The following is a 12,996-nucleotide window of genomic DNA, read 5'->3' as shown; positions in this document are numbered from 1 at the left end:
GCAACAGCAACAACAATTGATTTACAATATTAGTTTCAGATGTACTGCAGAGTGATTCGATATTTTTATACATTACAAAATGATCACAGCAGTAAGTCTAGTTATCTGTTGCCATACAAATTTATTACACACTATTATTGACTGTATTCCCTATGCTGTACTTTACATCGCTGTGACTTACTTATTTTGTGACTGGAAGTTTATACCTTTTAATCTCCCTCGCTTATTTTACTCATCTCTCATCCCCCTCCCCTCTGGCAACCCACCAGTTTGATCTGCGAGTCTGTTTCTGTTTTGTTTTGTGCTTTAGATTCCACATATAGGAGAAATTAAAGTGTTTGTCTGACTTACCTCACTTAGCACAGTATCCACAAGATTATTTACGTTGTTGCAAATGAGAAGATTTCATTTTTTATGGCTAAGTAATATACTTGTGCATGTGTGTGCACGTGTGTGTGCTTTTGTGTTGTGTGTGTGTGTGTGTATCTCCACTTGGGTTACTTTCATATCTTGGCTATTGTAAATAAATCTGCAGTGAATAGTGGCATGCAGTGTGTAAATTTTTGAGTCAGTGTTCTTGTTATCTTCACATAGATTCCCGGCAGTGATATTCCTTTGTCATGTGTCAGTTCTATTCAATATTTTTGCATTTTTGAGAATCCGTCATACTGTTTTCCACAGTGGCTGCTCCAAGTTACATCCCACCAGCAGTGCACGAGGGTTCCCTTTTTTGCACACCCTTGCCAGCTCTTTTTATTTGTTATCTATTTGGTAATAGCTATTCTGACAGCTGTGACATTGTGGTTTTGATTTGCATTTCACTGATTAGTGGTGCTGAGTATTTTTTCATATGCATGTTGGCCATCTATATGTCTTTTGAAAAGTATTCGGGTCCTCTGCCCATTTTTTTAATTGAGGTTTGTTTTTTTTTTAATCTTGAGTTGTATGAGCTGTTTATGTATTTTGGATGTTAACCTCTTGCTACTGCTGCTGCTAAGTCGCTTCAGTCGTGTCCAACTCTGTGTGACCCTATAGACGGCAGCCCACCAGGCTCCTCTGTCCCTGGGATTCTCCAGGCAAAAATACTGGAGTGGGTTGCCATTTCCTTCTCCAGTTCACGAAAGTGAAAGTGAAGTCGCTCAGTCCTGCCGGACTCTTAGCAACCCCATGGACTGCAGCCTACCAAGGCTCCTCCATCCATGGGATTTTCCAGGCAAGAGTACTGGAGTGGGTTGCCATTGCCTTCTCCGGTTAACCTCTTATGGGATATATTAATTGCAAGTATATTTTCCTAGTCAGTAGGTAACATTTTTGTCTTGTCGGTAGTTTCCTTTGCTGTGCAAAAGCTTCTTAGTTTGATACAGTCTGCTTTTTTTTTTTTTTTTTAATTTTTGATTTTCTCTTGCTTGAGAATATTAAAAAATTATAAAAAATATTAAAAAAATATTGTTGAGATCAATGTCAAATGTGTACTGCCTATGTTTTCTTCAGGGTTATGTTTTTAGGTCTTACATTTATGTCTTTAATCCATTTTGAGTTTAAGATATATGTAGATGGTGTGAGAAAGTAGTCTTGTGTGATTCTTTTGCATGTAGCTGTCCAGTTTTCTGAGCATTATTTCTTGAAGAGGGTGTCTTTTCCCAATTTGATATTCTTGCCTCCTTTGCAATAATTAACCATGTAAGTATGGATATTTGGACTCTCTATTTTATTCCATTGACCTATGTGCCAGTACCATACTGTTTTGATTACTGTAGTTTTATAATATAAATAAATCAGGAAGTGTGATACCCCCAGCTTTCTTCTACTTTATCAAGATTGTTTTAGTTATTTGGAGTGTTTTGTGCTTCCATATTGGAGAAGGCGATGGCACCCCACTCCAGTACTCTTGCCTGGAAAATCCCACGGGCGGAGGAGCCTGGTAGGCTGCAGTCCACGGGGTCGCAAAGAGTCGGACACAACTGAATGACTTCACTTTCACTTTTCACTTTCATGCATTGGAGAAGGAAATGGCAACCCACTCCAGTGTTCTTGACTGGAGAATCCCAGGGATGGGGGAGCCTGGTGGGCTGCCGTCTATGGAGTACACAGAGTCACACACGACTGAAGTGACTTAGCAGCAGCAGTAGCAGCAGTGCTTCCATATATATTTCAGAATTATTTGTTCCGGTTCTGTGAAAAGTGCCATTGGTATTTTTATAAGGATTGCATTGAGTCTGTAGGTAGTATGATGATTTTATTTTGCAGCTTTACTGAATTCATTTATTAGTTTTAATAGTTTTTTGGTGGCATCTTAAGAATTTTCTCTATATATAATATTATGTCGTCTACAAGTATTGATAGTTTTATGTTTCCTTTCCAATTTGGATTCCTTTTATTATTTTTGTTCTCTTATTGCTGTGGCTAGGACTTCCAAAACTGTGTTGACTATAAGTGGTAAGAATGGGCATCTTTGTCTTGTTCTTTATTTCACAGGAAATGCTTTTAGCTTTTCACTGTTAAGTATGATGTTCACTGTAGATTGGCCATATATGGCTTTTATTGTGCTGAGGTATGTTCCCTTTATACTCGCTTTGTTGTAGAGTCTCTATCATAAATGGATGTTGAACTTTGTCAAAAACTGTTTCTGTATCTCTTAAGATGATTGTATGATTTTTATTCTTTAGTTTGTTCATGTGATATATCACATTGATCAATTTGAAGCTATTGAACCATCCTTTATCCCTGGGATAATATCATTTTTTTATAGTGTATAATCCTTTTAATATATTATTAAATTCAGTGTGCTCATATTTTGTTGAGGATTTTTGTATCTATGTTCATCAGTGATATTCTTTAATTTTCTTTTTTGTTGTTGTTGTGTCTTTGTCTGATTTTGGTATGAGGATGGTGCTTGCCTCATAGAATTGGTTCAGAAGTATTCTTTCTTTTTTATTTTTTTTGAATAATTTGCAAAGGTTGGTGTTAAATCTTCTTTAAATACTTAGTAGAATTACTTTTTAAGCTGTCTGATCCTAGAATTTTGTTGGGAAAAATTTTATTACTGATTTAATTTCATTATTGGTAATTGATCTGCTGGTATTTTATGTTTCTTCCTGATTCAGTACGAGTTTGTATGCTTCTAGGAATTTGTGCTTTTTTCCGGGTAGTCCATTTTATTGGTGTATAATTGTTTGTAATATTCTCTTATGATCCTTGGATATGTGTGGTGTCAGTTGTAACTTCTCTTTCTTTTCTGATTTTGTGTCTTTTTTTTTTTTTTTTTTTATTGATGAGTCTGGCTAAAGGTTTATCCGTTTTCTTCATATTTTCAAGGAACCAGCTCTTAGTTTTATTGATCTTTCACATTTAAATTTTTTTTCTATTTCACTTACTTCTGCTCTCATTTTTATTATTTCTTTTCCTTTTCAAACTTTTGGTTTGTTTGTTCTTATTTTTCTAGTTTCTTTAGGTGTATGGTTAGATGTTTGAGATTTTTCTTGTTTCCTGAGGTAGGCTTGTATCTGTATAAACTCTTTTTAGAATTACTTATGTTGCATCCTGTAGATTTTGGATGGCTGTGTTTCCATTTTCATTTGTCTCCAGGTACTTTTTAAATTTCCTTTTTGGTTTCTTCACTGGTTAGTAGCATATGAGAAGGCAATGGCAGCCCACTCCAGTACTCTTGCCTGGAGAATCCCAGGGATGGGGGAGCCTGGTGGGCTGCCGTCTATGGGGTCCCACAGAGTCAGACACGACTGACGCAACTTAGCAGCAGCAGCAGCATATTGTTTAGCCTCTATGTGTTTGTATTTTTTGCAGCTTTTTCCCCTTGTAGTTCATTTCTAATCTAATGTCATTGGAAAAGATGCTTGCTATGATTTTGTTCTTCATGACTGAGCAACTGAACTGAAGTTTATCGAGATTTGTTTTGTGGGCTAGCATCTAATCTATCCTGGAGAGTTTGGTTTCACTATCCTGTACATGTCAGTAATATTTTAGGATTTCTGTTCTTGAATTTTTTTCCTCTGTGTACTCTTCCTAGGTTATCTCATCTACTGGCCTGGATTCAGTATTGTTGATGATGCCCAGACTGCCTCCAATCCATGTTAGTTCTTGAGCTTCAGGAGCTATTAAGTGGCTTACAGGATATTCCATATTATATGCAGTTAGTTTTCTATTGTTGTTGTTCAGTGGCTCAGTCATGTTTGACTCTGCTACCCTATGTACTGTAGCCAGGCTTCCCTGTCCTTCACTGTCTCCCAGAGTTTGCTGAAACTCATGTCCATAGAGTTGGTGATGCCATCCAACCATCTCATCCTCTTCTCCCCCTTCTCCTCTTGCCCTTAATCTTTCCCAACATCAGAGTCTTTTCCAATGAATTGGCTCATCTTTAGGAACCTGAAATGTAAATATGTTCGTATCTGAGCCCCTCATCTATGTACCTTCACTGTCCTTCCCCTTCACCTGTGAAATGTGTCCATCTTGTGTGTTTGTCATCTTAGTGAATGGAATCACAGTGTTTATTCACTTGTACAATCCAGAAAGTAGGAATTATCCTCGACTTGCTGTTCCTTTGCATTTCACATTAAATAGTTTGCTGATTCCTAATGGAGACAAGCTGGAGTGGAGTATAGCAGAGGAGGTAGACAGAAGTTAATGAATTTGCTTTATATTTTTAAAATACCAGTGTTTTCTGAGTTATTGGATGTGAGGAATGTGAAGGAAAGAAATGAAGAATGACCTTGGGTTTTGTGCTTAAGCAACTGACTGGCTGCAGTAAATTTTATTTTACTTGGGAATTTGTGAGGATGAAAGTGTGGAGCAGGGATAATTGAATGTTATATGTTAGGGTTGGCATGTGTGTCAGGTTTCCATGGATTTAGGAGTCTGGAGCTGGGTGAGGAGAGATTAATCCTGGAGATGGTTGTTAAAGCCATAGGACTACATAGTAGAATGTTAGATAAAGAAAAGATGAGACTCTGTTCATAGGGACTTAAATTCAGTAAATAGAGTATCCTAATGGATAGGTAACAGAGGAGTGAGTAACAGAGGCTTAGGTTAATGGCTTCAAGAGAGAAGTATAAAGTATTTTTTTACGAAGAGTAGAAAATCAAACCTAGTGGAGAAGTTGTAGTTTGAGGTTTGTGTAATGATTTGAAAGTAAGGCCCGTTAGTGTGATTTTATAATTTTTTTTCCCAATAACATTTAGCTGTTCAATATCAGTATGGAACTAGTGATAATCAAGTTTAATCAGACAAGGATTTTGCTAGACTAGCATGATAGAGGATAAGAAGAGAAGGAATTTAAGGATGTTTGTAAGGGAGAGATTATAAATGGAGTGGTGGACCATGGAACCCTGACAATTAAGATGAGAGAACTTGAAAGATGTAATTGGTAGTCAAGGGAATGCACTAGATTGGTGAGGGGGAAGAATCACTGGAATGGGAGGACTTTCATCTTCCTCACTAATGAGATAGATCAGATCAGATCGGTTGCTCAGTCGTGTCTGACTCTTTGCGACCCCATGAACCCCAGCACGTCAGGCCTCCCTGTCCCTCACCAACTCCCAGAGTTCACTCAGACTCACGTCCATCTAGTCAGTGATGCCATCCAGCCATCTCATCCTCTGTCGTCTCCTTCTCCTCCTGCCCCCAATCCCTCCCAGCATCAGAGTCTTTTCCAATGAGTCAACTCTTTGCATGAGGTGGCCAAAGTACTGGAGTTTCAGCTTTAGCATCATTCCTTCCAAAGAAATCCCAGAGCTGATCTCCTTCAGAATGGACTGGTTGGATCTCCTTGCAGTCCAAGGGACTCTCAAGAGTCTTCTCCAACACCATAGTTCAAAAGCATCAATTCTTCGGTGCTCAGCCTTCTTCACAGTCCAACTCTCACATCCATACATGACCACAGGAAAAACCATAGCCTTGACTAGACGAACCTTTGTTCGCAAAGTAATGTCTCTGCTTTTGAATATGCTATCTAGGTTGGTCATAACTTTCCTTCCAAGGAGTAAGCGTCTTTTAATTTCATGGCTGCAGTCACCATCTGTAGTGATTCTGGAGCCCAGAAAAATAAAATCTGACACTGTTTCCACTGTTTCCCATTTATTTCCCGTGAACTGGTGGGACGGGATGCCATGATCTTCGTTTTCTGAATGTTGAGCTTTAAGCCAACTTTTTCACTCTCCACTTTCACTTTCATCAAGAAGCTTTTGAGTTCCTCTTCACTTTCTGCCATAAGCGTGGTGTCATCTGCATATCTGAGGTTATTGATATTTCTCCTGGCAATCTTGATCCCAGCTTGTGCTTCTTCCAGCCCAGCGTTTCTCATGATGTACTCTGCATATAAGTTAAATAAACAGGGTGACAATATACAGCCTTGACAAACTCCTTTTCCTATTTGGAACCAGTCTATTGTTCCATGTCCAGTTCTAACTGTTGCTTCCTGACCTGCATACAAATTTCTCAAGAGGCAGATCAGGTGGTCTGGTATTCCCATCTCTTTCAGAATTTTCCACAGTTTATTGTGATTCACACAGTCAAAGGCTTTGGCATAGTCAATAAAGTAGAAATAGATGTTTTTCTGGAACTCTCTTGCTTTTTCTGTGATCCAGCGGATATTGGCAATTTGATCTCTGGTTCCTCTGCCTTTTCTAAAACCAGCTTGAACATCAGGAAGTTCACGGTTCACATATTGCTGAAGCCTGGCTTGGAGAATTTTGAGCATTACTTTCCTAGCGTGTGAGATGAGTGCAATTGTGTGGTAGTTTGAGCATTCTTTGGCATTGCCTTTCTTTGGGATAGGAATGAAAACTGACCTTTTCCAGTCGTGTGGCCACTGCTGAATTTTCCAAATTTGCTGGCATATTGAGTACAGCACTTTCACAGCATCATCTTTCAGGATTTGGAATAGCTCAACTGGAATTCCATCACCTCCACTAGCTTTGTTCATAGTGATGCTTTCTAAGGCCCACTTGACTTCACATTCCAGGATGTCTGGCTCTAGGTGAGTGATCACACCATCGTGATTATCTTGGTCGTGAAGATCTTTTTTGTACAATTCTGTGTATTCTTGCCATCTCTTCTTAATATCTTCTGCTTCTGTTAGATCCATACCATTTCTGTCTTTTATCGAGCCCATCTTTGCATGAAATGTTCCCTTGGTATCTCTGATTTTCTTGAAGAGATCCCTAGTCTTTCCCATTCTGTTGTTTTCCTCTATTTCTTTGCATTGATCGCTGAAGAAGGCTTTCTTATCTCTCCTTGGTATTCTTTGGAACTCTGCATTCAGATGTTTATATCTTTCCTTTTCTCCTTTGTTTTCGCTTCTCTTCTTTTCACAGCTATTTGTAAGGCCTCCCCAGACAGCCATTTCGTTTTTTTGCATTCCTTTTCTATGGGAATGGTCTTGATCCCTGTCTCCTGTACAGTGTCACGAACCTCATTCCATAGTTCATCAGGCACTCTATTTATCAGATCTAGGCCCTTAAATCTATTTCTCACTTCCACTGTATAATCATAAGGGATTTGATTTAGGTCATACCTGAATGGTCTAGTGGTTTTCCCTACTTTCTTCAATTTAAGTCTGAATTTGGCAATAAGGAGTTCATGGTCTGAGCCACAGTCAGCTCCTGGTCTTGTTTTTGCTTACTGTATAGAGCTTCTCCATCTTTGGCTGCAAAGAATATAATCAATCTGATTTCGGTATAGACTATGCCTTAAATCATATCTTTATATTCTTTGTTGATAACTCAAAAGTTTAATTATTTTTTAGTCACATTAAAAATCTTACAGCATGTGGGAAAGTTCATGGTTTACAAAATTGACAACTGCATAGTACTGTTAAAATAGAAATGGTTTAGTTAGGAGGACAAACAGCTTCTTGGTACAAGCAGAAATTTAATGTTTCACTATGCATTAAAAATCCGAGATGGAAGAGTTTGAGTAAAAGTACTTCTCTGGTAGTAAATTGACTTGGAAATATTAAGAGATAAGGGAAGTACCCTGGCAAAGAGGATAGAAAATAAATTTAAATAGGAAGGCTCTTCTATGGATTGTATAGTGACACTGATCCCATTTATTATTATCTTTTTCATCTAATAATTTTAATTCCTGATTAATAAAGAGTTAAATAAACTATAGTGAAATACTTTATTAGACTTTTGGGTGTTTAGTATACCCTTAAGTTTAAGTGTTAGTGTATAGCAATAACCTCTAAGATAAGTGGGAATCAGAAATAATTTAGATCTTCTTGTAGAGGTGTTGTGTTATTTATTAGCTCCTCTTAGAAATGCAGCACAGAATCTTCAAATTCCTGTGTGTTAAAGTTAAGAAACAAAAATACTTGAGAATATCTAGTTTCTTTAGGTGTATTGACACTTAATTTGTCAAAAGGAAATGTTGGGTTTCAAAAACTAGTACTACGTATGACTCCACTGGATCAAAGTGTGAAATTGTATAGTTAATTTTCTGAAAGATCTCTTTAGTAAATTGAATCTGTAAAGTCTCTGTTTAGAAGATCTTTTTTTTTTTTTTTTTGAAAGCCTCTTTGCCTTTCATTATAAAAGAGCCTGGTACTGCTTTCTGTTTTAAAAATCCAGCTGGAAAATTACAGAGTATGAACTTTTGCCCATCGGGTCTTCATTTGGAGAAAACAGAAATATGTCTTCAAAATGGAGACTGACACTTAAGTGTTTATCCTGTCAGTGGAACCTTTAGCTTTTATTCTTTACTTTTTTTCTGTAATGACAAATATATTTTGGCTTATACATGGTGTAGCTGAATTTTAAAATACCATCTTTATTTTATGTGATTCTGTGATTGTTCAAACTTTTCAATGATCTGTTCCTTTCAGAGTCTCTTAGAATCTCTTGGAAACGGTGTCCTTGGTTCCTGCATCTTCATTTTGGGTCTGTTAAATTGAAATACAACATATTTATATTGCTTCTAATCATAAATATTGGCTCAATATGTCTGAAAATATGAATATACTTAATATAATTTTATATGTATTCTTTTAAAAATAGTAGGCTTAATTTTAGTACAGTTTTCTATTTATAGACTTGTTGAGCAGATACATAGTTATATGTATCCACACCTCACCCACCCACCCACACAGTTTCCCCTTTTATTAACATCTTGCATTAAGTGTGGTATATTTATTACAATTATTCAACCAGTATTGATATATTATTATAGTTTGTAGTTTACATGAAGGTTTGTTCTTTATGTTGTACAGTTCTGTGGATTTTGACAGATACATAATGACATGTATCCATTACAGTTTCATACCGAGACTAGTTTCACCATTCTGAAAATTTTCTGCACTTCACCTGTTCATCACTCTTCACCCAAACCCCTGGCAACCATTGTTCTTTTTCCTTTTTCTATTGTTTGTCTTTTCTAGAATATCGTATAGTTGGACTCTTATAGTATATAGCTTTTTCAGACTGATTTTTCTCATTTAATATGCATTTAAAGTTCTGCCATATCTTTTCATGGCTTGACGACTCATTTCTTTTTTGTTGTTGTTTTGTTTTGGGGTTTTTTGTTTAAAGAAATTTTTTTATATTGAAGTATAGCTGATTAACAATGTTGTGATTGTTAGGGACTCAGCGAAGAGATTCATACATACGTATGCATGTGTCCATTCTATGGCTCATTCCTTTTTTTAAATTTTTAATTGGAGGATAATTGCTTTACAGTGTTGTGTTGATTTTTGCCGTACAACAACATGAATAAGCCATGTAAGCACACATATACCCCCTCCCTCTTGAAACTCCCTCCTACTCCCTCTATTTCTTTTTATCACTGAATAATATTCTACTACATGGATATAAAATGCTGAAAGACCTTAGGAACTGGAAAAAGACAAGATGATTCTTTTGGTAAGGACAGGGAGGAAGAGAGGTAGGAATGGTTGTGAGGCTTCTGGCTGTCCTCTTCCCATTTTTCTAAATGTGTTTGCAGTTGGGGGAAGGGTAGCCATTGATAGGGGTGAGGTCAAATGTTTTCTCTTCCTGAGACTTCTCCTTACCCTGTTTACCATGATAGATGAGGAAAATATATGAACTTATCACAAAATATTTGAGACTGCTACTGTAGAAATAATCCTTTTTTTCTTCTACCTTTCTCTAGAAAAAAATCCTTTTTTTCTTCTACCTTTCTGTTTGTGACTGCCTCTGCATCGCTGTCCCCATGCTTTTATTTTTCTCACCATCTATATGTCATTTCTAAAAATATCCCTTCTGACACTATCTTTCCTGAAGTCTTTGTCATTGTTCTGTTCCCTTCCCTTTTCTTTCCCTTTCTCCTTTGGTAATATGACCTACTTAATCTAGCAAAAAAAGTGTAATCATACTGTCCTGTTTTATCAAATGCTCCTTATTTTTTATGTGTATGAAAATTCACATTCAAATCTAATACACTGAAGTGAAAAATGTTCTAGATTATTAAATTGCATTTCCACATATGGTGTGCCACTGGGTGTAATAAAATGAACACTCATATTAGCATCATCTAATATGTTCCTTGGTGGCTCAGATGGTAAAGAATCCGCCTGTAGACCCGGCGCCCTGCGTTTGATCCCTGGGTAGGGAAGATCCCCTGAAGAAGGAAATTGCAATCCACTTCTTGCCTGGAGAATTCGTGAATAGAGGAGGCTGGTGGGCTATATAGTCCATGGAGTTGCAAAGAGTCAGACACGATTGAGTGAATATACACGACAGTATGTCAGTACAATGTTTTTAGACCATTTTGGCAGTATGTGTTGATGCCTTAAACGTTCATATTTATACCCTTAGACCTAGTCATTTCATTAGAATCCATTAAAAAAAAATCTTAAATAATGAAAAAACTATGTATAATATCCTTAATATCTAGCAGTAAGAATGGTTTTATGAACCACTTAAAATTATATATTGCACTGAGAAAATACATAATTTTTTAAAACTAATACAAATCTGTACCTATAATAGAACTTGGCAGACACAGATTTAACATCTAAGCTAGGCATGAGTATGCTGCTGCTGCTGCTAAGTTGCTTCAGTGGTGTCCGACTCTGTGAGACTCCATAGACGGCAGCCCACTAGGCTCCTCTGTCCCTGGGATTCTCTAGGCAAGAATACTGGAGTGGGTTGCCATTTCCTTCTCTAAGGCATGAGTATAAATCCCAATAATTTTTTTTTCAGAGCAATATGGCAATATGTCCATTTTAAATCCACATACCTTTTGACGTAACAATTATGCTTATAGGTTGCCTTACTGATAGACTTTGATATGTGCTAAAATATTTGCTGTGATAATCACTGAAGTATTATTTATACTGTCTGTCCATGATATTTTGTTAAGTGGTAAATATTTTCTCTTCTAGGAATTTACTTGAGGGAAATAATCAAGGCTATGGATAGATATAAAGCTATAAGATATATATATATATTTCTAATTCCAAAATAATATTTAAATCCTAAGTCCTATTAAATCCTAATCCTATTAAAAGTCCATTAATAGCAGATGAGTTAAATTATATGTACCATCAATGGAAAGTTAGTCAGCGTTGCACAATATAAAGAAAGCTGAGCACCGAAGAATTGATGCTTTTGAACTGTGGTGTTGGAGAAGACTCTTGAGAGTCCCTTGGACTGCAAGGAGATCCAACCAGTCCGTCCTAAAGGAAATCAGTCCTGAATATTCATTGTAAGGACTGATGTTGAAGCTGAAACTCCAATCCTTTGGCCACCTGATGTGAAGAGCTGACTCACTGGAAAAGAACCTGATGCTGGGAAAGATTGAAGGTGGGAGGAGAAGGGGCCGACAGGATGAGATGGTTGGATGGCATCACTGACTCAATGGACATGAGTTTGAGTAAATTCCAGGAGTTGGTGGTGGACAGGGAGGCCTAGGGTGCTGCAGTCCATGGGGTCACAAAGAGTTGGACATGACTGAATGACTGAACTGAACTGCAAACCATATTGTAGAAGACTGTGATGACACATCTTGTACAATACATTCACATTTGAGCACACACACACAGGGCAAAAAAGGAAACACGTAGACTAAATGTTAGCTTTTTTCCTCTGGATAGTAAGATACACAATTTGATATTTTTATTTTTTAATGACCTATGACTGTATTTATAAAATATATAAAAACCATGAGTATTTTTTTTAATTGAGAAAAGTTAAGTGTAAGAAAAGACTTGGAAGGAAACCAAAATTTTAAACAGTAGTTGTCCTTCAGTGGTGGGATTAAAGGTAGTTGTGTGTGTGTGTGTGTGTGTGTGTGTGTGTGTATTTTTTCTATATTTTTCCTTACTGGGAAAATTATTATTCTCATTTCATTGGAAATAAAGACTTTATTTTTCAGCTTTGTTAAAAGCCTGATTCATAAGTAGCTAGTTAACAAAGTACCAAGTAACTTATATAGTTGACAGACTTTTTAAAATTTTTATTTTCGTTTTTTTTTAGGCCAGAAATATACATACGGGAGAGTTGGCTGCAGTAAAAATTATCAAATTGGAGCCTGGTATGTATTAAAACTCTCAAAATAATTTTTGAACACTTTTCCCGGATATCCTTCCTTGTTTCCCTTCTTCCAAAAGAGTCTTTTTATGTTGTCAGGGCAGTAGGGTATCTCCAGTATGGTTGTATGAAATTCCATTGGAGGTTGTTCATGAAAGACAAATTTGATGCAGTAGTTTTGTTACTAAATAAAATTTGTAATATGCACATTCAAAAATTGAAAGACACCTTGACAATCTTAAGGTAATTTGCTTTTTAAGATTGTAGTGAAAATTTTAACTTCAGTTTTAGCTTTTATGATAATTTGATTAATAAAGTATTCATTGATTTGGGGGAAATATTTGGTGAAATTCAGGATAATTATATTTTATATGTCAGCCATTCCCTCACTCGTTGATATAGGTTTAATAATTCTGGCCTTAGCATAATGCTTTTTTTTTTTAATATTTCTGTCAAAAGGCTGTTTGTTTTAAAATGTATTAAGTAATTTGCTTTG

The 12,996-nt window shown here is 36.5% G+C and overlaps 1 protein-coding gene across 1 annotated transcript in view; it reads left to right on the top strand.

The window, feature by feature from the left end:
• The window catches only part of MAP4K5 (mitogen-activated protein kinase kinase kinase kinase 5), a 126,573-nt gene that overhangs the window by 15,033 nt on the left and 98,544 nt on the right, over nt 1–12,996 (top strand). The window contains exon 2 of the mRNA XM_061430948.1: nt 12,447–12,504. Within this exon, the coding sequence (XP_061286932.1) occupies nt 12,447–12,504 (58 nt within the window). The remainder of the gene's footprint in view (nt 1–12,446; nt 12,505–12,996) is intronic.

Source organism: Bos javanicus, chromosome 10 (assembly GCF_032452875.1).
Source record: "Bos javanicus breed banteng chromosome 10, ARS-OSU_banteng_1.0, whole genome shotgun sequence".
In the NCBI taxonomy this organism is placed as follows: Eukaryota; Metazoa; Chordata; class Mammalia; order Artiodactyla; family Bovidae; genus Bos; species Bos javanicus.
Note: the sequence above shows the minus strand (reverse complement) of the source record. Positions and strands in the feature narration are given on the sequence as shown.